Source organism: Mesoplodon mirus, assembly GCF_964341445.2.
Source record: "Mesoplodon mirus genome assembly, chromosome: 12".
In the NCBI taxonomy this organism is placed as follows: Eukaryota; Metazoa; Chordata; class Mammalia; order Artiodactyla; family Ziphiidae; genus Mesoplodon; species Mesoplodon mirus.
Window position 1 is genome coordinate 66,153,565 of NC_138988.1, and position 24,424 is coordinate 66,177,988.

The window sequence follows — 24,424 nt, forward strand, 5'->3', positions numbered from 1 at the left end:
ATATTAAGAGAGAGAATGGATGAATTGTGGTATAGCCACGCAAAGGACTAATATACCAAGTTTTAAGTGAATGAGGTAGGACTAGCAACCTGTATAGCAAAAAAATCATAAACTACAAGAAACCCAGAACACCCAAAAGCAACCCTGAGAAGGAAGAACAAAGGCAAAGGTATCGCACTTCCTGGCTTCAAACTATAGTAATAAAAACAGTATAGTACTGGCATTAAAATGGACACATAGACCAGTGGAACAGAAAAGAGAGCCCAGAATTAAACCCTTCCATATATATTCAATTAATATTTGACAAGGGAGCCAAGAACACCCAATGGGGAAAAGATAGTGTCTTCAACAAATGGTGCTGTGTAAACTGGAGAAACACACGCCAAAAAAAGTAGAAGAAAGGAAATAATGAAGATAAGAGAGGAAATAGAATGGATAATAGATGCATAATAAAGAAAATCACAAAGCTAGAGTTTTCTTTTTTTCTTCTTTTTTTTTTTTTTGATAAACCACCTGCAAGACACATAAGGAAGAAAAATTCAAATTACTAACATCCATAACAAAAAGATGCCATTGCTACAGATTCTATAAACATTAAAAGATACTAACAGGATATAAAGAATTTTGTTCCGGTAGATTTGTCATTTTGATAAAATTCTTTGAAAAACAACATTTCATGATCTATTTCTGTATAACAAATTACACCCAAACTTAGTGGCTTAAAACTACAGCCATTTAATGATTTTTCACAGTTCTGGGAGTTGATTGAGCTTAGAAGGTGGTATTCACAGAGGGTCTCTCATGTGGTTGCAGTCACATGGTAGCTGGGGCTGGGGTCCTCTGGAGGCTCAACTGGGACACCGAGGCACTCTCTCCCTCAGCAATTCCAGTGCCTCTAACGTGGCCTATGTGGTCCCATCAGCAATGAAGTCAAACTTCTTACCTGATGGCTCAGGACTTCCAATAGGAAAGTAAAAGCTGTAAGCCTTCTTTAGACGTACTCTCAGATGGTCTAAGTCCAGGGCCAGCTACGTCTTCATGAGACGAATGACAAATACTTTGTACCCTAATTAATCTACCCCACAGAATTTACCAAAGCTGACCCCGAATTTAGACAATCTGTATAATCCTACAGATGATTTTTTTTTGAACTGTAAGTGTAATAAAATCACCCTCAAAGGAAATTCAAGGCCCAAATAGTTTGCAAGGATATGACTACTTTTGAGAGGAGGGAGTGGGCTTTGATTGGCCTGCAGCAGGGAGACTTATGCAGCGGCTGGAAAAGTTCTATTTCTTGAACTGAGCATTGATTACAGGGGTTTTGCCCTTAAGTCATGTATTGAATTATACATTTTATGTGGTTATCTCTATCTCAGTTTTATTTTAAAGGAAAAAGTCTTTTAAAAAACAATGAAAAGGGAGCAGTGACTATCTGAACGTTTGTCTTCTGAAGACTGTGGGGCTGCCTTTGGAAGAGAGAAAGATGGAGATCACGACTTAGAGGGTTAGGGCTGGACCACAGAAAAGTAAAAAGTTTGGGACTGGAAGGAGCTAGGTCTTAGGGGAATTTCTGAACACTGTCCTTGGAAATGGGGACTAGTATAGACAAGGAGGAGGAAGAAGGGCACAAGGATGAGAGATGCATGATCTCAGAACAGAAGACTCTAGAATCAGTTCAGGACTCCTCCAAGGTCTCATGGGAACGAGTCATCCAGAACATTGACCTCATGAATGTCCTTCACTTAATCCAGGGCCACTCAATCCCTCTTCAGGCTCCAGGAGAGAAGCTTCTATTAGGACCTTAATGTGGCTGTGGATGAAGAACTGCTCTTGGGACCTGCAGGGACAGTGATAAAGTCCAGTGAGTCCCCCACCCTCCAGCACAGGGACTCAGCAGACAGCGCACCCAGCCAGAGTCACTTACATCTTATCCCCGTGACCCTCCCTCCGCCAAAGGATGGGTGAATGATCTGGCACCAAAAGCTAAGGAAGGAGACATTACCTCAGCACCAGACAACGGAGTCTCCACACGTCCTACAATAAAAAAGGAAGAAATAGGATGCCCCAGTTAGAACCAAATGTTGTGATTATCCTGAGCGATGGGGGATGACCCAGAGTATCAGAACTCCATCTCCGATTACCCCCCGGAATGTTTCTGGCTTCAGGAAAAAACTATCTCAGTGACCCCTGAGAGGTATGATCAGCCCTCCCTGCCTTGCATCTTAGACGTTAGGAAAAGTGGGAAGTGGGGAAAGCCAGGGGGCACGTGGCAGGGGTACTCCTCAGAGCTCATTACCTTTCCGAGCCCTGGTGTGGATGACGATCCCCACCAGAAGGAAGACTAGCCCAACCAGGAAGGCTGCAATTCCACTCAGCATCTTTCTCCAAGAATATTCAGACTGAGCTCCTATGGAAAACATGTATTAAAGTGAGCCAAAAGCTCCCAATATTTGGTGTACCTTCCTGAAATCCCAGAACCTGTGCTGGACGCCAATCCAATGCTATCTAGGGAAGGACTACATCTTTGAAGCCAAGGCTTGTACTCATGGAGTTTCTGTTAATGATTCTTGTAGCCAATAATAATGCCCCCCTAAATGCCAAGACCAAAGCATTAGAGGACAGTAGTTCCCAAAGTTGGAAGTAAGTGACAAGGTGATTACACCTCCATATTTCTTGGAAGATCCAAGAATAGCTATTTGCCATGTTTTTTCCCACCCCAACCCAAACACCCCAATTTCTATGACTCCCTCAGATCAGAGGGAAGAAGAACTAGTGTTGTAGCCAAGATGAACACAGAGGTAACACAGGTCTTGAGTCAGATTGAGCCGAGTTTCATCCAGAAAGTATAAGCTGATTCTCACTCCACTCCACAGAAACAGGACTCAGCAGGCTGGGATGATCAACAAGGCAGGTGTAGACCTCTCCAAGTTCAGGCATCATTGCCAGCATCACCATTGTCTGAAAGGTCCAGTCTCCATTCCTAATGAGGCCAGTGGACATGACCCCCTCTCTCTGTTCCTGCCCATTCCGGAACCACGTGATCTTGATGTCCCCTGGATAGAAACCTGTCACAGAGCAAAGCAGCAGATTGTGTTGCTGCAAGGCTGGGATCCTCTCTGGATACACTGTCACCTCTGGTTGCACTAGCAGGGGAGAGAAGAAATGAGACATGGTGAAGGAAATCCACAAAGCCAACACAGGAGTTTCATTAAAAAATCTCTTTCCCAAATCACCCAAGTAGAAACTGGAAATGTGGGGAAATCTCCCCCGCAAAGACTCAAACACTGGATATGTTAGTGTCGCAAGGAGGATTTAGGCTTTATCACATGCCCACAATTGCCCCTTGTATTTGGGAAGACACTAGCCCTTAAAGTCCCTGAGAACTGGGGGTCTGGGACCCAAGACCACCGTGAACTGACCACTGAGGATAGTGAGTCAGTCACAATTGAGGACAGAACATATACAGACTCCCCTGCTCCTGACCCATCTATCCTGAAGCAGGAAACTGCCCAGTACAAGGAAGAAGAGCCACGGCCAGGCTCACACGGGGGAGATTCCTGAATCCCTGCAGTCCCCACCTTACACCTCACCTTTTCTCCCCACAGTGAAGGGTGCACCCAGCTTGTAGTTGTGTCTGCAGAGCGCATCCACAGAGGCTCTACTCCTTGCCAGTATATCGGGCCGACTGTTCCACAGCTCAGCGTCAGGCTGGCCCAGTTCCGTCAAGGCCACAAACATCCCCAAGTTGCTGTCAAAACGCGCATACTCCTCCAGGTTAAAGATGAATCTGACCACAAACTGCACCTTTTCTGTCCCATTGGTGAAGTAACAGTCAGCCTTTGCCTGAATCACAAAGTCTTCTAGAAAACCAAAAAAAAAAAGACTATGAACCAGCCCCAATTAGGAAACCCATACCTGGTTTATTATGCCAGACCACAATGATTGAGGCCTTTGACCTCAGTAAATCAGCCAAAGTAGCCTCTGCTCCGCTGGGCCCCACCCTGGTTCCTCTTAGCAAAGAGACATCCATTCTTCTTTGAAAGAAGCCTGAGGTCCAGCCTACCAGGCCAGCCAAACAGGAGACATGTAACCCAAAGAAGCAAGTCAGAATGTGTCCAGAGACATAAACTTTCATTCAACAAATATTCATTCCTTTGACCAATATTTATAGACTGTTTGCATTTTGCCAGACACTGTGCTAAGTTTCTCCAAGCCAAGCTTTCAGAAGCCCAAGAATTCCCAGCCCTGTATGGAATAGTTCAATAGTATTCTTGCCGTTAGTAGGTTAATTCTATATATTCCTTCTGGAGTAAAGTGAAAGGAGGATGGAGGTGGGCTAAAGAAATGCAGAGTAGGTTCATAGTAGGTGTGAAATAAACTCCCCTTCTACTTTCCATTCACTATGGGTTTTCTCAAGAATTTTCTTCTGGGGACTTCCCTGGTGGTCCAGTGGTTAAGACTCTGTGCTTCCCCTGCAGGAGGCACAGGTTCGATCCCTGATTGGGGAACTAAGATTCCAAGTGGCACAGCCAAAAAAAATTTTTTTTCTAATGAATTTTCTTCTGGACATTTTCCTTTGCACGATTACTCAAAGACCTCATCCCCTCTGTTGGCTCTAGTAAGGTAATGACCTAATTACCTCTATCTACGTTGGGTAAAATAATATTAACTCATGACTTGAAGATGCCTTTTATTATCATCATCATCATCATCATTGGCCCTGTATGCACAGTTCTAGCGGTTGTAATAATCTGGTGAATATAGGGTTAACTTAAACCTTTTCTGGAGGCTTTTATATTAAACACTTCCACTGAAGAATGAATTTAAAAATCCAAATCCTTCAATATCCTGCGATAAACCATTATGGAAAAGCATATGAAAAAGAATGTATAACTGAGTCACTTTGCTGTACAGCAGTAATGAACACAACATTGTGATTCAACCATACTTCAGTAAAAAATAAATTTTAGGGACTTCCCTGGTGGCACAGTGGTTAAGGATCTCTCTGCCAATGCAGGGCACATGGGTTTGAGCCCTGTTCCAGGAAGATCCCACATGCCACGGAGCAACTAAGCCCGTGCGCCACAACTACTAAGCCCGTGTGCTACAACTACTGAAGCCCGCATGCCTAGAGCCCATGCTCCACAACAGGAGAAGCCACCACAATGAGAAGCCCGTGCGCTGCAACTAGAAAAAGCCCGTGTGCAGCAACAAAGACACAACGCAGCCAAAAATAAATAAATAAATAAATTTTTTAAAAAATAAAATTTAAATAAATAAACAAAAATGCAAATCCATTCTCCATTATGATTTTCCACTTTCAGAGTACCTTATTAGTATTGATAGTGATTCGTTTGAAATCTATACTAACTTTCATACAATGTAACTCTTTTTTAATTGGCATGTTCTCCAAAACAATTTAATTTCCCAAAGCTATTTAATCAGTCTTCACAGGTAAGAAAAAATATGATTGTGTATTGTGGTCTGGATGTTTGTGTTCCCTCTATTCACATGTTGAAACCCCAACCCCCAAGGGTAATGGTATTAGTCAGCAGTGTTAGGGGAGGTACTTAGGTCAGGAGCATGGATTCCTGATGAAAGGGGTTAGTGTCCCTAGAAAAGAGGCTCCAGAGAGCTCCCTTGCCCCTTCCACCATGTGAGGACACAGAGAGAAGGTGCCAGCTCTGAACCAGAAAGAGAGCCTTTCCCAGAACACAACCATGCTGCAGCCTTGATCTCAGACTTCCCAGCCTCCAGAACTTTGAGAAATAAATTTCTGTTGTTTATAAGCAACGCAATCTGTGGCATTTGTCATAGCAGCCCAAACAAACTAAGGTGGTGATAGTTGTCTTAGATTTGAAGATCTGGACAATTTTAAGAGACAAACTGGTAAACGGACCTGGATTGGTCTCAGTTCACTTAAGTTCTAGTTCTTTATCTAGTTATTTTACATAGAAACAGACACTTCCCCTCCCTGACCTGCTTCCCTATCAATAAAGACAGGTTTGGATTCACAACACCAACACTGAGGTAGAACTCAAAAGCATTGTGTTAGGTAAGAAAAGAAACAGAATGTGATTCATCACACAATGACATTTATTAAAACTTAAATATACACACAGGAGGGAGCAGAGTCAAGATGGCGGACTAGGAGGATGCGGAGTTCGTGTCTCCCCACAACTGGGCACCTACCAGAGGCTGGTGGGGGACCTTGTCATCTAAGGGGATGGGAGGAACCCCCGAGTGACTGGGGAGGACATGGGGTGGAATGAGGGGGAAAGAGAAGTGGAGGTCAGAGGGAACCAGTGCCCCTGAGGGGTGGCTGGGGGAGGGGAGGGGTTCCTGTGCCTGGAGGGACCCTTGGAGTTTCAGAGGACTCGGGGGAACATAAATAGCATTTACCCTGCCCACTCAGGCCCTGAGACCTCCACCATCTGGGGACACCTCCTGCCACGTGGGTCCTAAGGGTGTGTGTGGCGGGGGAGAAGAGTAAAGGTGAACGGGGAGCCTGCTAAGGTCTCAGGCCTGATCATCCCTACTCTGAGGCCAGAGGCACATCAGGGCCCCTCCAATAGCACTGAGCCTAATTCCCACCCCCACCCCAAGGGCTTAAGAATAGGCCCCAACCCCACCTAAACGATGCCCATGCCTAAGCCCCACCCCACATAGCCAAGGCCTTTTCCGGCCTTTTTTTTTCCTATTTTTTTGCTATTGTGATTCTGTTTTACCTTCTGGTTGTTGTTTCATTTATATTTTACTTTTTTTTAACATATCTGTTAGTTTTCTAATCTTATATTATTTTTTACTCTTTGTTACTTTCTGCCCTTTTTTAGTTTTTTGCCACCCTGTGCAGCTTGCAGGATCTTGGTTCCCAGACCAGGGGTCAGGGGTCAGCTCCTATGGTGGGAGCACTGAGTCCAAATCGCTGGATGAGCAGAGAGCCTCAGACCCCAGGGAATATTAATCAGAGTGAGGTCTCCCAGAGGTCCTCATCTCAGCACCAAGACCCAGCTCTACCCAACAGCCTACAAACTCCAGGGCTGGAAGCCTCGGGCCAAACCACCAATAAGACAGGAACACAGTCCCATCCATCCAAAAAAAAAAAAAAAATGAGACAATTAAAAAATATGTTACAGATGAAGGGGAAAGATAAAAACCTACAAGACCAACTAAATGAAGAGAAAATAGGCAACCTACCTGAAAAAGAATTCAGAGTAATGATAGTAAAGATGATTCAGAATTTTGGAAATAGAATTCAGGCACGGATCAAGAAAATACAAGAAATGTTTAACAAAGACCCAGAAGAACTAAAGAATAAACAAAGTTGAACAACACAGTAACTAAAATGAAAAATACAATAGAAGGAATCAATAACACAAAAAATGAGGCAGAAGAACAAATACATGAGCTTGAAGATAGAATGGTGGAAATAACTGCCAAGGAGCATAATAAAGGAAAAAGAATGAAGAGAATTGAAAACAGTCTCAGAGACCTCTGAGACAACATTAAATACACCAACATTCGAATTATAAAGGTCTCAGAAGAAGAGAAAAAGAAAGGGTCTGAGAAAATATTTGAAGAGATTATAGTCAAAAACTTCCCTAACATGGGAAAGGAAATAGCTACCCAAGTCCAGAAAACACAGAGAGTCCCATACAGGATAAACCATAAGAGAAACACACCAAGACACATATTAATCAAACTAACAAAAATTAAATAAAAAGAAAAAATTTTAAAGCAGCAAGGGAGAACAAAAAATAACATACAAGGGAATCCCCATAAGGTTATCAGCTGATTTTTCATCAGAAAGTCTGCAGGCCAGAATGGAGTGGCAGGATATATTTAATGTGATGAAAGAGAAAAACCTACAACCAAGATCACTCTACCCAGCAAGGATCTCACTCAGATTCGACAGAGAAGTCAAAAGCTTTTCAGACAAGCAAAAGCTAAGAGAATTCAGCACCACCAAACCAGCTTTACAACAAGTGCTAAAGGAACGTCTCTAAGTGGGAAGCACAAGAGAAGAAAAAGACCCACAAAAACAAACCCAAGACAATTAAGAAAATTGCAGTAGGAACATACATATTGATAATTACCTTGAATGTAAATGGATTAAATGCCCTAACCAAAAGACTCAGACTGAATGGATACTAAAACAAGACTCATATATGTGCTGCCTACAAGAGACCCACTTCAGATCTAGGGACACATACAGACTGAAAGTGAGGGGATGGAAAAGGATATACCATGCAAATGGAAATCAAAAGAAAGCTGGAGTAGCAATACTCATATCAGATAAAATAGACTTTAAAATAAAGACTGTTACAAGAGATAATGAAGGACACTACCTAATGACCAAGGGATCAATCCAAGAAGAAGATATAACAATATAAATATTTATGATTTAAATAAAATAAATATGATTTAAAAATCCTCCCAACATAGGAGCACCTCAATACATAAGGCAAATTCTAACAGCCATAAAACAGGAAGTCAACAGTAACATAGTAATAGTGGGAGACTTTAACACCCCACTTACACCAATGGACAGATCATCCAGACAGAAAATAAATAAGGAAACACAAGATTTAAATGACACAATAGACCAGATAGATTTGATTGATAATTATAGGACATTCCACCTAAAGTGGCAGAATACACTTTCTTCTCAGGTTCACATGGAACATTCTCCAGGGTAGATCACATCTTGGGTCACAAGTCAAGCCTCAAAATTTAAGAAAATTGAAATCGTATCAGGCATCTTTTCTGACCACAACACTATGAGATTAGAAATCAATTACAGGAAAAAAAAAACTGTAAAAAACACAAATACGTGGAGACTAAATAGTGCACTACTAAATAACCAAGAGATCATTGCAGAAATCACAGAGGAAATTTAAAAATACATAGAAATAAATGACAATGAAAACACGATGACCCAAAACCTATGGGATGCAGCAAAAGACTTCCTAAGAGGAAAGTTTATAGCAATTCAATCTCACCTCAAGAAACAAGAAAAACCTCAAATGAAAAATCTAACCTTACAGCTAAAGCAACTAGAGACAGAAGAACAAAGAAAACCCAAAGTCAGTAGAAGGAAAGAAATCATAAAGATCAGAGCAGAAATAAATGAAATAGAAATGAAGAAAACAATAGCAATGTCAATAAAACTAAAAGTTGGTTCTTTGAGAAGATAAACAAAATTGATACACCTTTAGCCAGACTCATCAAGAAAAAAAAAGGAGAGGATGCAAATCAATAAAATTAGAAATGAAAAAGGAGAATTACAACTGACACCACAGAAATACAAAGGATTACAAGAGACTACTACAAACAACTATATGCCAATAAAATGGACAACCTGGAAGAAATGGACAAATTCTTAGAAAGGTACAATTTTCTAAGACTGAACCAGGAAGAATTAGAAAATATAAACAGACCTATCACAAGTAATGAAATTAAAACTGTGATTAAAAGTCTTCCAACAAACAAAAGTCCAGGACGAGTTGGCTTCACAGGCGAATTCTAGCAAACATTTAGAGAAGAGCTAACACCTATACTTCTCAAACTCTTCCAAAAGATTTCAGAGGGAGGAACACTCCTAAATTCGTTCTATGAGGCCACCATCACCCTGATACCAAAACCAGACAAAGATATCACACACAAAAAAAGAAAATTACAGACCAATATCTCTGATGAACATAGTCACAAAAATCCTCAACAAAATACTAGCGAACAGAATCCAACAACACATTAAAAGGATCATACACCATGATCAAGTGGGATTTGTCCCAGGAATGCAAGGATTCTTCAATATATGCAGATCGATAAATGTGATACCCCATATTAACAAATTAAGGAATAAAAACCATATTATCGGGCTTCCCTGGTGGCTCAGTGGTTAAGAATCCACCTGTTAATGCAGGGGACGTGGGTTCAAGCCCTGGTCCAGGAAGATCCCACATGCCACAGAGTAACTAAGCCCATGCTCCACAACTACTGAGCCTGTGTGCCATAACTACTGAAGCCTGTGTGCCTAGAGCCCGTGCTCTGCAACAAGAGAAGCCACCACAATGAGAAGCCTGCACACCGCAATGAAGAGTAGCCCCCACTCACCACAACTAGAGAAAGCCGGCATGCAGCAACAAAGACCAAATGCAGCCAAAAATAAACAAACAAACAAATAAATAAATAAATAAACCATGTGATCACCTCAATAGATGCAGGAAAATCTTTTGACAAAATTCAACACACATTTATGATAAAAAAAAAAAACTCTCCAGAAAATGGGCATAGAGGGAACCTACCTCAACATATTGGGTGGGCCAAAAGGTTTGTGTGGTTTTTTCTGTAATATGGCTCTAGTAGAACTTAGTTGTCTTTAAATTCATTCAAAACAATTTTGTTAGATTGTATACGACAGCTGTCATATCGGCATACATTTAAAAAAATTATCAAAATCGGTGAATATTTGTGTAGCCATTTTAATATTGAAGATGGAAGAAAAAAGCAACATTTTCAACATATTAGGCTTTACTATTTCAAGAAAGGCAAAAACACAACTGAAACGCACAAAAAGATTTGTGCAATATATGGAGAAGGTGCTGTGACTGATCAAACGTGTCAAAAGTGGTTCACGAAGTTTCGTACTGGAGATTTCTCGCTGGACAATGCTCCACTGTCGGGTAGACCAGTTGAAATTGATAGTGATCAAATTAAAACAGTAATTGAGAACAGTCAGTGTTATACCACACAGGAGACAGCCGACATACTCAAAATATCCAAATCAAGCATTGAAAATCATTTGCACCAGCTTGGTTATGTTAATGGCTTTGATGTTTGGGTTCTACGTAAGTTAAGCAAAGAAAACGTTCTTGACCATATTTCCGCATGTGATTCTCTACTGAAACATAATGAAAACGTTCCGTTTTTAAAACAAATTGTGATTGGCAAAGAAAAGTGGTTACTATACAATAATGTGGAAAGGAAGAGATCGTGGGGCAAGCGAAATGAACCTCCAGTAACCACACCAAAGGCCGGTCTTCATCCAAAGAAGGTGATGCTGTGTATATGGTGGGATTGGAAGAGAGTCCTCTATTATGAGCTCCTTGCAGAAAAAACAATGATTAATTCCAACAAGTACTGCTCCCAATTAGACCAACTGAAAGCAGCACTTGATGAAAAGCTTCCAGAATTATCAACAGAAAACGCATAATCTTCCATCAGGATAATGCAGGACCACATGTTTCTTTGATGACCAGGCAGAAACTGTTACAGCTTCACTGGGAAGTTCTGATTCATCTGCTGTATTGATCAAACATTGCACCTTCGGATTTCCATGTATTTCGGTTTTTACAATATTCTTTTAATGGAAAAAAATTAAATTCCCTGGAAGACCATACAAGTCACCCAGAACAGCTCTTTGCTCAAAAATATAAAAAGTTGGGCTTCCCTGGTGGCGCAGTGGTTGAGAGTCCGCCTGCCGATGCAGGGGACGCGGGTTCGTGCCCCGGTCCAGGAGGATCCCGCGTGCCGCGGAGCGGCTGGGCCCGTGAGCCATGGCCATGAGCCATGGCTGCTGAGCCTGCACGTCCGGAGCCTGTGCTCCACAGCGGGAGAGGCCACAGCAGTGAGAGGCCCGCATACCACAAAAATATATATATATATATATATAAAGTTTTGGGAAGATGGAATTATGAAGTTGCCTGAAAACTGGCAGAAGGTAGTGTAAAACAATAGTGAATAAGTTGTTCAATAAAGTTCTTGGTGAAAGTGAAAAAGGTGCCTTTTATTTTCACTTAAAAAACCAAAGGCACTTTTTGGCTCACTGAATAATAAAGGCCATATATGAAAAACCCAAAGCAAAAATCATTCGCAATGGTGAAAAACTGAAAGCCTTTCCACTAAGATCAGAAACCAGACAAGGATGTCCACTCCTGCCACTCTTATTCAATATAGTTTTGGAAGTCCTAGCCATGGCAATCAGAGAATAAAAAGAAATAAAAGGAATACAAATTGGGGGCAAAAAAGTAAAATTGTCACTGTTTGCAGATGACATGATACTATACATAGAAAATCCTAAAGTTGCCACCAGAAAACTACTAGGGCTAATCAGTGAATTTGGTAAAGTTGCAGGATACAAAATTAATGCACAGAAATCTCTTGCACTCCTATACACTAACAATGAAAAATCAGAAAGAGAAATTAAGGAAACAATCTCATTTACCATCGCAACACAAAGAATAAAATACATAGGGATAAACCTACCTAAGGAGGCAAGAGACCTGTACTCAGAATACTATAAAACACTGATGAAAGAAATCAAAGATGACACAAACAGATGGAGAGACATACCATGTTCTTGGATGGGAAGAATCAATATTGTGAAAATGACCATACAACCCAAAGCGATCTACAGATTCAATGCAATCCCTATCAAATTACCAATGGCATTTTGCACAGAGTTAGAACAAAAGATTTTACAATTTGTTTGGAAAACAAAAGACCCTGAACAGCCAAAGCAATCTTGAGAAAGAAAAACGGAGCTGGAGGAATCAGGCTCTCCAACTTCAAACTATACTACAAAGCTACATTAATTAAGACAGTATGGTATTGGCACAAAAACAGAAATATAGATCAATGGAACAGGATAGAAAGCCCAGAGATAAACCCACGCACCTATGGTCACCTAAACTATGACAAAGGAGGTAAGAACATATAGTGGAGAAAAGACAATCTCTTCAATAAGTGGTGCTGGGAAAACAGGACAGCTACGTGTAAAAGAATGAAATTAGAACACTTCCTAACACCATACCCAAAAATACACTCCAAATGGATTAAAGACCTAAATGTAAGACTGGACACTTGGAACACTCTTAGAGGAAAACATAGGAAAAACACTCTTTGACATAAACCACAGCAAGATCTTTTTTGACCCCACCTCCTACAGTAAGGAAAATAAAAACAAAAATAAACAAATGGGACCTAATAAAACTTAAAAGCTTTTGCAGAGCAAAGGAAACCATAAACAAGACAAAAAGACCATCTTCAGAATGGGAGAAAATATTTGCAAACAATGCAACAGACAAAGGATTAATCTCCAAAATACACAAACAGCTCATGCAGCTCAATATCAAAAAAACAAACAACCCAATCAAAAATGGGCGGAAGACCTAAATAGACATTTCACCAAAGTAGACATCTCACCAAAGTAGACATACAGATGGCCAAGAGGCACATGAAAGGTTGCTCAATATCACTAATTATTGGAGAAATGCAAATCAAAACTACAATGAGGTATCACCTCACGCCTGTCAGAATGGCCATCATCAAAAAATCTACAAACAATAAATGCTGAAGAGGGTGTGGAGAAAAGGAACCTCCTTGCACTGTTGGTGGGAATATAAATTGATACAGCCTCTATGGAGAACAGGATGGGGGTTCCTTAAAAAACTAAAAATAGAACTACCATATGACCCAGCAATCCCACTACTGGGCATATACCCTGAGAAAACCATAATTCAAAAGGACACATGTACCCCAATGTTCACTGCAGCACTATTTACAATAGCCAGGACATGGAAACAACCTAAGTGTCCATTGACAGATGAATGGATAAAGAAGATGTGGTACGTATATACAATGGAATATTACTCAGCCATGAAAAGGAATGAAATTGGATCATTTGCAGAGATGTAGATGGACCTAGAGTTTGTCATACAGAGTGAAGTAAGCCAGAAAGAGAAAAACAAATATCATACGTTAACACATGTACATGGAGTCTAGAAAAATGGTACAGATGAACCCATTTGCAGGGCAGGAGTAAAGACGCAGACGTAGAGAACAGACGTGGAAATGGGGGCGAAGGAGAGGGTGGGATGAATTGGGAGATTAGGAATAACATACATACACAACCATGCGTAAAATAGATAGCTAGTGGGAACATGCTATAATGCACAAGAAGCTCAGCTCAGTGCTCTGTGATAACCTAGATGGGTGGGATTGGGGGTGGGAGGGAGGTCTAAGAGGAAGGGGATATATGTATACATATAGCTGACTCATTTCGTTGTACAGCAGAAACTATCACAATATTGTAAAGCAATTACACTCCAATAAAAAAATTTTTTTAATACAACAGGAAAACAATGCTACATCTTCCTAAAAGCCACCCACATACTTAAAGACATACCAGACACATTAGAATGGAAGGGAGGGAGTGAGAATGGAGACAAGGGAAGAGAGGAGAGCATCCTTGTTCTGATCAGTGATTACAAGGTGCTGTAAAGTCACTGGGGAAGATTAACTCCATTCTGTGCACTTGAGAACAATATAAAAGGACATTCAAATGGGTTAATAATGTAAGTTGATCAGGAAAGATCTCCCTGAAGAAATGGCATTTCAGTTGAGACTTGAAGGATAATTGTTACTGATCTCGAGTAGTAGATTTTCCTTCATTTCTACGTTCAGAGGAACTATTGGACTGAGTGTCAGGACAGCAGCAACCTTCCTGGGTCAGCCAGACTCATCTCGAACTCAGCTAATTTCAAACAGGGCTCTAACCTCCAAATCTCTGTTTTGTCTTACATTCTAAATAAAAAAAATTTTTAAGTTAGTTTTCAGTCAGATTTGTGTCAGAGTTTAGATCTTACTGATTGTGTATGTGTTGCTGTTGTTCAATGGATATTATAAGCTCAGAGAGGTTTCTGTTCTCCAAGAATAATGATCTCCTCACACCCATCCTCCACAACCCTAGGTTTGTTCCTCTTTCGTGTTTAATGAGACTTTGACGTTCAAAGGGGTTCTGGTTTTTAGCACGTTATATCCTGTTTTCTTCTGATAAATATGTTTTCAGAATGTAATATCACTTCATATTTGCATAGCTTAACTCCTCAGCTAGAAAAATAACAGCAGTAAAAACATGTACCTGGTAACATGAGGACAGGCCTAATACATTCAATTTCTCTCATTTCTCAAGATCGCTTCATACAATCTGACCATATTATAGGGGCTTAAAAATGTCAAATGAAGCAACCTTCGCTTCCAAGTTCTTTTATTCACATATACCCCAATTGGATACATACAGAAACAGTCACAATCATCAAACTCCTGGCTGAAGGACAGCAGCTATTCTCAGACTGCCTCCATTTTTTACAGTTCTCCAGACTGACATTAATACCATAAGGACCCTAAGCAAGCAATGTTTCCCTTTTTCCTGCCTCTGGACTCCTTGAATCCGTGGCTCTGGGACAGGAAGACCCTTTTCCTGCCGGGCCATTGCATGTGGTAAAGAGGGAAGGAATAATTTCCTGTCAAAGGGAAGAAGACTCTCTTTGAACCCAGAAGCCCCTTCCGGTCTGGACTGGAGCCTGGACCTGTAGGGAAAGGCCTTCCTCCCCCATGCCAGTTTTTGCATGTACACATGAAAGAAATCACTGTGTCCTTACCTGGGGAATCTCTGCCTTGAGTCATGGAGGAGTCCAGCCTGATTACCGCCACTAACAAAGCCACCACCCAGGAAACCCAGCTAGAACCCATTCTGGAAGAAAACAAGCGAGACAGAAAAATCGTCCACCTCTTCAGAATGGGGCTTGCCCACACACAACTCAGTCAAAAATATTCATGAAGAATAGAGATACCTTTCTGGCCTCCCCAGGATTGGAAACTCCTCACATGGATAACCAATCAAGACAGAGGAGCTTTGTGTCATTAAATGCTAGGTAGAATACTTTCGTAAAGTTGTTACCACTCAAGAACTGTTTACCTGCAGAATCACTGGCAGCAGTTTAGGTACATGGAAACCGGCAGAGGAAGAGAGACAGAATCATCAGAACAACCCTTCACTGTAGATACCATTATGACCTCCCTTTTACAGGTGAAGTAATGAAAGAATGAACCAAAGTTCACAAGTAGTAAATCCATAGGCTGTGCTATTTCCATTGCACTACATTTCTTACTTGAGAACCCTGGAAACTTTATTTCTACACCTTTAACATCCCTGTAATGATAAGATGCACAAAATGTCAAAATAACTGAAGAATTGTATTATAACTTTGGTACCAGGACAGACTTCCATCCCCATCTCTTCAAAAGAAGTCAGTGTTTTCGTATATCACAAGCAAGGAATGACATGGAGACCATCTGTAGGAAGAGGTAGCAATGTCAACCAAGAAGAGAAAGCGATACCAACCTGGGAATCTCCCTTGTCAATGGCCTCTGATACATCTTGAATAAATCGAAGCCTCTGATTGGTCCAGTTGGAAGCTTTGAGTCATTTTCTGTGCTCCTTGTCAATGTCTACAGTGGAAGGATCTGAGCTTCAGAGGCTCATCAGAGAAAATAGACATTTCTGGGGAGACAACTAATAAAGGGAGAGGTCATGCCCTGGTTGCTTTCTCCCACATTTTTGTTTTTGTGTTCTACTTGTATGAGTTTGAAAAATAAAGTGGGGCATTTTCATCTATCTCTTCCCGTCTGACTTCAGCCAAGAGCCCTACCTAATAGAGACATGGGCTTTTCTGTGATTTTTCCCCCAAACTCATATTTTGCATCCCTCTTTCTCATTCCCTCCCCATTCCCTAGGGAGTGAGAGAAGTTGGGTGTGGTAGATGTGGTTATTCATTGAGGTGGTAAAAAATCATTCTCCTTATTACCTGACAAAAATATCTTTTCCAGAGGGGCTTCCCTGGGGGGCTTCCCTGGTGGCGCAGTGGTTGACAGTCCGCCTGCCGATGCAGGGGACACGGGTTCATGCCCCGGTCTGGGAAGATCCCACATGCCGCGGAGCGGCTGGGCCCGTGAGCCATGGCTGCTGGGCCTGCGCGTCCGGAGCCTGTGCTCCGCAACGGGAGAGGCCACAACAGTGAGAGGCCCACGTACCGCAAAAAAAAAAGAAAAAAAATCTCTTCCATTGTTATCTTGGTGACTTTATTTTTATTGAGATATAATTAACCTACAACACTCTGTTAGTTCCAGATATACAACATAGTGATTTGATGTTTCTATACATTACAAAGTAATCACCATGATAAGTCTAGTTACCATCTGTCACCATACAAAGTTATTGCAATATTATTGACTATATTCCCCACCCTGTACATTTCATTCCTGTAACTCATTTATTTTGTAACTGGAGGTTTATACCTCTGAATCTCCCTCACCTATTTCACTTATTCTCCCCAGCCTCCTCCCCTTTGGCAACCACTCTGTATCTATGAGTCTTTCTGCTTTGTAATTGTTCACTTGTTTTGTTTTTCAGATTCCACATGTAACTGTAACCATACAGTGTTTGTCTTTCTCTGACATTTCAATTAGCATGATACCCACTAGGTCCATCCATGTTGTTGTTAATGCCATGATTTTATTTCTTTTTTATGGCTGGATAATATTCCATTGTATATACGTACCACATCTTCTTTATCCATTCATCTATTGATAGACACTTAAGTTGTTTCCATTTGTTTGATTTTGTTTTCCTTTCACTTAATTCACTTCATTTCATTCTTTCCTTTCATGGATGTAAGTAATTGAGGTCATGAATTCTCCTCTGAACACTGAGGAACTATATCCCATAAGTTTGATATGTGATTTAATTGTAACAGGGAAGAGCAAAGTCGGATTCCATGTTGGATCTGTTTCTTTGATTTTAAACTTTGTTTTTTGTTGCTTTTGTTATTATAATCATATACAATGGCCTGCCTCAGGGAACCCTGCCCATCTGCCTGAATGTTATAATAAAGTACCTTTGTTCAGCTCCCAGGGAGACAATCTGACTCTGCCCACCTGTGAATGGCTGCAGAAAAGAAGAAATTAACACATCCCCTTCCCAATGCTGGCCAAGCCACGCAAAACTAATGGCCTTTTTACTTTACTTCCTCACCTCCTCCCCCTCTCCGTTCTATAAAAGAAACTGCCATCCAGACCCTGATAAGATGGTTTTGGGGGGACCCTAGTCCCCCATCTTCTCGGTCTGTCGGCTTTCTGAATAAAGTCGCTATTCCTTGCCTCAACACCTCGTCTCCCGATTTATTGGCCTGCTGTGCGGCAAGCAGAGTGACTTAGTAACAATTTTTAATTGTCATTTTTCTAGAAAATCTTCAGTTGTTTGTTTTCTTGTTTGTTTTCTCACTCTCTGGCCCAAGACAAAGACCATTTCTTTTAAGTTCCTATGTGGAAGGGCATTTACCTTTTCTGACCTGATTATGATCTAGCTTGCTCCATTATAGTCAGAGAATAGTATCTGTATCATTCCTATTTGGGGAAATGACTGAGTGCCAGAATGTGTGGTCTCTTTTCATTAATATTTTGCTGAAACTTGAAAAATTGTGTTCTCAATTTTCAATGAAGAAATTTCAATATAGAGCCATCAGATCTAATTTTTGACTATGTTAGTAATATTTTCTGTGTTTGTATTTATTTTTTGTCTACTTGATTTGTTTAGTCCTAAGAAAAGTGAATTAAAATCACCTATTACTACATTTCTGAATATTTTCCTGGTATCTACCTTCATTTCTGCTTTGTGAGGGTTACTTATATGCTATTTAGAACTTATATATTTCTTAGATATGCACTTTGAATTTTATACTTTACATTATAAGGTGTCTTCTTATCTCAATCAATCTGGGGAGATTGGTCTGAATTTCACCTTGTTTAATAATAAGATTGTGACCTCTGCTTTCTTTATATTTGCATTCTTTTTTATGCCTTTGTCCATCATTTTATTTGTTGAATAAATGAATGAATCTATTTGAGTCACTTTATTTTTATGCATATCTTTTGTATATTGCAAGCAGCAGAGTTTTTCTTTTAATCTAATATGAAAATATTTTTAATTTTAATATTTTAATGAGTTAAGTTCATTTACAATTATTAATACGGCAAATAGTTCAGTGTAATTTGGAGATTATTATTTTCTGTTAAATATGATGTTTATATGAGTATTTCTTTTTATTTATTTATTTATTTTTATTTTTTTGGCTGCGTTGGGTCTTCATTGCTGCATGTGGGCTTTTCTCTAGTTGAGGCGGGTGGGGGCTACTCTTCATTGCGGTGCACAGGCTTCTCATCATGGTGGCTTTTCTTGTTGCAGAGCACAGGCTCTAGGTGCACAGGCTTCAGTATTTGTGGCTCACAGGCTCTAAAGTGCAGGCTCAGTAGTTGTGGCACACGGGCTTAGTTGCTCCACGGCATATGGGATCTTCCTGGACCAGGGCTTGAACCTGTGTCCCCTGAATTGGCAGGTGGATTCTCAACCACTGCACTACCAGGGAAGCCCCGAGTATTTCATTTTTAAAATCTTTCACTATGTCTTTTTGTGGTTTTCTAAATTGCAGTTTTTCAAATATTTAGGAAAGTGTACATGTTGGGATTGTCTTGATAATTTTATTTTTATATAATTCGGTTAGTTCCTCTCTTCTTTAGATAGTTCCTATTAGTTTTCTACTATAAACATCAGAAAACAAGCTTATATTCTCTCCCTTTCTCTTCCATTGTCTTTGTGTATAACTTTGTACTCTTACATATGTTCTAAATACAACTACTTGATTTATCAGTCTTAGGGCTAGCTTTTGACTCTCAGATATTAAAGACTAGGCCATCAGCAAGTTTATTCTATGCCCTTATTCATTTTTCCACTTAATCTATAATTATTAAGAAATGTGTTTCTATTTGTCAATTTCTTCTATAAATTGGGATACAGATATAGATATAGATATTTTTTTGCCCACGCTGCTCGGCTTGTGGGATCTTAGTTCCCCTACCAGGGATTGAACCCCAGCCCTCAGAAGTGAAAAACGGGGAGTCCTAACCACTGGACCACCAGGGAATTCCTGTGGTCTATATTTTCTTACCTATATCTGACTTTATTGCTAGGTGCAGACTGATTCAGTTTTAGTATAATGTCCTGGTGACTTCTTGTTATGATTATGCGTATTTTATTTATTTTGTAATATTTATTTATTTATTTATTTATTTTGGCTGTGCCGGGTCTTAGTTGCGGTGTGCAAACTCTTAGTTGCAACAAGCATGCAGGATCTAGTTCCCCGACCAGGAATCACACCTGCACCCCCTGTGCTGGGAGAGCAGAGTCTTACCCACTGGACCACCAGGGAAGTCCCATTATGCATATTTTTAGATGTCAATGTAACTACATGAACTATCTTCTATTAGTGTTAGCTTTACAAATCGTATTACACATTTTGATTTTAACCTTTTCAAGTATTTAAGTTTTCCTTGTGACTCATGTGAAGGGCTTATAACTAGATTTTTTGGGTTTTTTTGTTTTTTTTGTTTTTTGCGGTATGCGGGCCTCTCACTGTGTGGCCTCTCCCGTTGCGGAGCACAGGCTCCGGACGCGCAGGCTCAGCGGCCATGGCTCACGGGCCCAGCCACTCCGCGGCATGTGGGATCTCCTCGGACCGGGGCACGAACCTGCATCCCCTGCATCAGCAGGCGGGCTGTCAACCACTGCGCCACCAGGGAAGCCCCATGTTCTTAAATTTAATTGTCATTATTGCCAGTGATTTTTGTAGTTATAGTCACTTTTCATTCCTCAGTCTGATTTACCAATATTTTAGACAGGTTTCAGTTAATGATGGTTGTGGTGGTGTGTGCACACGAGTGTGTGTTTACTCATCTTTGCTTATTGCATCCCAATTTTTCTTTCTGGGTTCAGTATCCTTCTTCCTTAAGTGGTAACAAAAATAAACCAAATGACAACTTCAGTACGATGCCACTTTTTATCTACAAGAGTCACAAAATCTAAAAATTTTACAACACTCTGTGTTGATGAGAATGTGAGGAAAGCGATAAACTCATATACTGCTGATGGAATTCTGCATTCATACAATCTCCATGAAGGCAATTTTCCAATATCTATCAATATTAATAATATATAAACATTTAGACTTGGCAACATCCTCTTTAGGATTTTATCCTAGTCCTATTCTCGCACATGTGTATAACAATGTCTATAAAAGACATTGCTTATAATAGCAAAAGACTTCTGATAGCCTAACTACTCATCAATAAAAGGAGACAGGCTAAATGAAATATGGTACTTCCATAAAACAACATACATTAGAGCCATGTATTTCTAAAGTTTAAAAAGTAAATTTCAGGACTTCCCTGGTGGTGCAGTGGTTAAGAATCCGCCTGCCAATGCAGGGCACACGGGTTCAAACCCTGGTCAGGGAAGATCCCACATTCCAAGGAGCAACTAAGCCCATGTGCCACAACTACTGAGTCTGCGCTCTAGAGCCCTCGAGCCACAACTACTTAGCCCACATGCCACAACTACTGAAGCCCGCATGCCTAGAGCCCGCGCTCCGCAACAAAAGAAGTGACCGCAATGAGAAGCCCGTGCACCGCAACGAAGAGTAGCCCCCGCTCGCTGCAACTAGAGAAAGCCCGCATGCTGCAACGAAGACCCAAAGCAGTCAAAAATAGATAAAATAAATACATTTATTTTAAAAAAGTAAATTTCAGAACTGGGAATTTAGGGAGCTGCTATTTGTAAAAATAGGGAGCAAGAATATATACATATATATGCTTAAATATACAGTACATTGTTTCTCTGGAAGGATAGAGCTTGAAGTATGGATTGCCAAAGCAAGGGGTATTGGCAAACTGGGGAAGGATGGGAGTGAAGCTTTCCTCCGTAGACCATGTTGTGCTTTTTTACTTTTAAACCACATTAATTAATGTATTGCTTATTCATATGAATTGTATCTTTTAAAAAGAGAATAGTAAGAGGGTAAGTGGATACAGGCAGTATAGCAAACTCTTTTGAGGAGTTCTGTTGTAAAGTTAAGCAAAGTCCACCTTTTCCTAGCTCTGTGTCCCAGGCAAGTGAGTAAATGTTTCTAAATCTCCATTCTCATTCTTAGAATTGGGATAGTAACACCTGCGACATAGGATTATCTTAAATATAAAGTAAGGGGCTTCCCTGGTGGCGCAGTGGTTGAGAGTCCGCCTGCCGATGCAGGGGAAACGGGTTCGTGCCCCGGTCTGGGAAGATCCCACATGCCGCGGAGTGGCTGGGCCCGTGAGCCATGGCCGCTGGGCCTGTGCATCCGGAGCCTGTGCTCCGCAACGGGAGAGGCCACAACAGTGAGAGGCCCACATACCGCAAAATAAATAAATAAATAAATAAATAAATAAATAAATAAAGTAAGACGGTATATGGCAGGCACTTAGCACAGCAGAAGCACACCGAAGGCACTCCGTGAATGATTATCATTGATACTGAATTATTACAATTCATAAAAGTCCTTGAAACTCTAGGTTGAAGACTCAGTCTTTCCTAGGGCCAGCAGGTGGCATCGGACCCAAGTGAATGGATGCTCCTTTCACTCAGCGCCCAAAACAGAAGATTTTTGTTTTCCTTATTCCCTTGTCTTTCCCCCACCCCCAGATTCTGACTCCACACTTCCTTCTCCTGAACCACGACTGCCATGCAGACTACAAGTGGCTGCCCCACTCGGCTGGGGTGTAAAGTACTTTAAGTTCAATGTTATTCCCACACTGGGCAGGGCAGACGGGGCGGGAGGTTGTTTGGGGCTCCAAAGTAATCTGAGAGTTTCCTAAGATTCCTCCTCTCCATTCACATCTCGCTTTGGAAAGAGTCGTACATGGCTGAGCAGGAAAGGCACTGAAGGTAAGTGACAAGAAGAAGGGGAAAGTAAGGGGCGGACGTCAAATGGTGATGGGTAGTAGGAGGGGGAAATGAAAAGAACTCTGGACAAATCAGAATTACTACTGTCTGTGGTTACCAGGCAGACCACACTTGTAAGGATTTGTTGAACACTCTGTCAGGGAACATTTTTCTGTGTTCCTGAGATAAGGCATACCTGGAAGTTTCCCTGAGATAACAAGTTTTCATGACCGCTTATGACCTTAAGTTCTGCTGTATCTTCCGGTACTGCCCATCAGGATGCCTGAGTTTTCCTCCCAGCTCTGTCACTGATCAGCTGTGTGATTTCAGGCCACTTCCCCTATCTGTAAAATAAGATTTGACAGCTATACTATTTTTAAGATGTCTTCCAAGTTTAAAGTATTTTGAGTCAATGGGTATAATTTGTACTGAGGACATCAAAGATTAATAGATCTTCTTCTGTGAGGACTATAGTTTCCATAAGGTTGGGAGATACAGAAATTATCATTCCTACTTTATAAATAGAAGAAGGACATTTGGTGGGGAGGGGAAGGAATCAAGCCAGGCTTCTGTCTCTCCCAATGCTTATTTCACCCTCGGTGAAACTTGAGAGATAAACAGGTGTGGAGCAGTAGGACAACAGCAGGATGAAGCCAAAGGTTTATCTGCATAAGAACTTCCTTACTCTGGCCTCATCTTGCTCCCAACAGTTGCCAGGCAGAAAAAAAAAAAAAATACAAAACAACAAAAAGTTCTGGTGAGGTCATTGCTAGCCGGGAAAGTACCTGCTATTTCTGGGAAAGTGAAAGTTTCAATTTCCTAGAATAGGAACCGTCCAATTTAAGACCCTTCCAATAACCAGTGACGTGTACAGCTTTGGATTTTCCATGATTTGTACTTGTAGGGAGGATTAAGACGGAAGACAGTAGAGGAAGGAGATTTATTCATTTACCCAACAAACATTTATTTATTGTCCACTATGAATGGAGCCCTGTGCCAGGTAGTAGATATAAAGCTTAATAAGATAGACGGCCTCCCCCGCAAGGGCTCACGGTCTAGTGGAAAGACAGAGGTCTACAGTGGGCGGTGGAGAGTTTAATAGGGACTGTGAGAGAGGTAAGCCCCAGCAGCAGAGCAACAAGAGCACGTAGAAAGGGCACTTTCTCCAGACTGAGAAGATAAAGCAAGGCTTCTTGGGAAACTTGAATCCTGAGTTGAATCTTAAAGAACTGGGGCAAATCCAGGAGCGTCGTTCACAGAATGGCAGGAAACATATTCAGAGGCACAAAGGCATCAGGAGGGCAGGAAGTTTGTTGTGATAGAATTTAATCCCACAAGAAAGGGTGAGACAAACGGGCTAGAAAAACTGTCTCTGAGGAAGATCTGAGCAGAAAAAGGGGTGAAGACACAGGGAGGATTTTACAGGAGTGACATCGTCTTATGCGTCTTTTAGAAAGAAGAATGACTTTGTGAACAATGGCTGGAAGAGGTGCACCAACGGTAGGGGAAACTCTCTGAATATGAGATCATCTCACACTATGAATGAAAGTTACAACAGCGAGATCAGAGAGAGGATAAGGGATTCAGAGCTGTTCGGAGCTAGAAGTGAAAGAGCTTTACTTGATCTGATTATAAAGTAGATTATGACACAAGATGCAATATAATGCATTAGTTGAGAGCGTGGACTCTGAGGTCAGGCCTGGATTCCAAGTCTAATTCCACCACTGTGCAACCTTGGGAAAGTCCTTTAATCTCTTTGAGACTCAGTATTCTCAT

The 24,424-nt window shown here is 41.0% G+C and overlaps 1 protein-coding gene across 3 annotated transcripts; it reads right to left on the reverse strand.

Annotated features, from left to right (window-relative positions):
• Window positions 1–335: 335 nt before the first annotated feature.
• Window positions 336–24,415, reverse strand: LOC309812920 (HLA class II histocompatibility antigen, DO beta chain). Of its 3 annotated transcripts, none has more exons than XM_082637247.1 (8): window positions 16,650–17,235; window positions 16,187–16,293; window positions 15,444–15,535; window positions 3,591–3,860; window positions 2,862–3,143; window positions 2,297–2,407; window positions 2,003–2,034; window positions 336–1,837 (listed from the first exon to the last, which is right to left on the reverse strand). In XM_082637247.1, exons 1-8 carry the CDS (start codon window positions 16,905–16,907, stop codon window positions 1,802–1,804), a joined length of 1,188 nt encoding a protein of 395 aa, XP_082493373.1. In that variant the 5' UTR covers window positions 16,908–17,235; the 3' UTR covers window positions 336–1,801. The 3 variants fall into 3 exon arrangements, with proteins under 3 accessions (XP_082493373.1, XP_082493374.1, XP_082493372.1); XM_082637248.1 differs by lacking the exon at window positions 16,650–17,235 and adding an exon at window positions 22,845–24,415 and having other exon boundaries at window positions 1,807–1,837; window positions 1,925–2,034; XM_082637246.1 differs by having other exon boundaries at window positions 1,807–1,837; window positions 1,925–2,034.
• Between the last annotated feature and the right edge of the window lie 9 nt (window positions 24,416–24,424).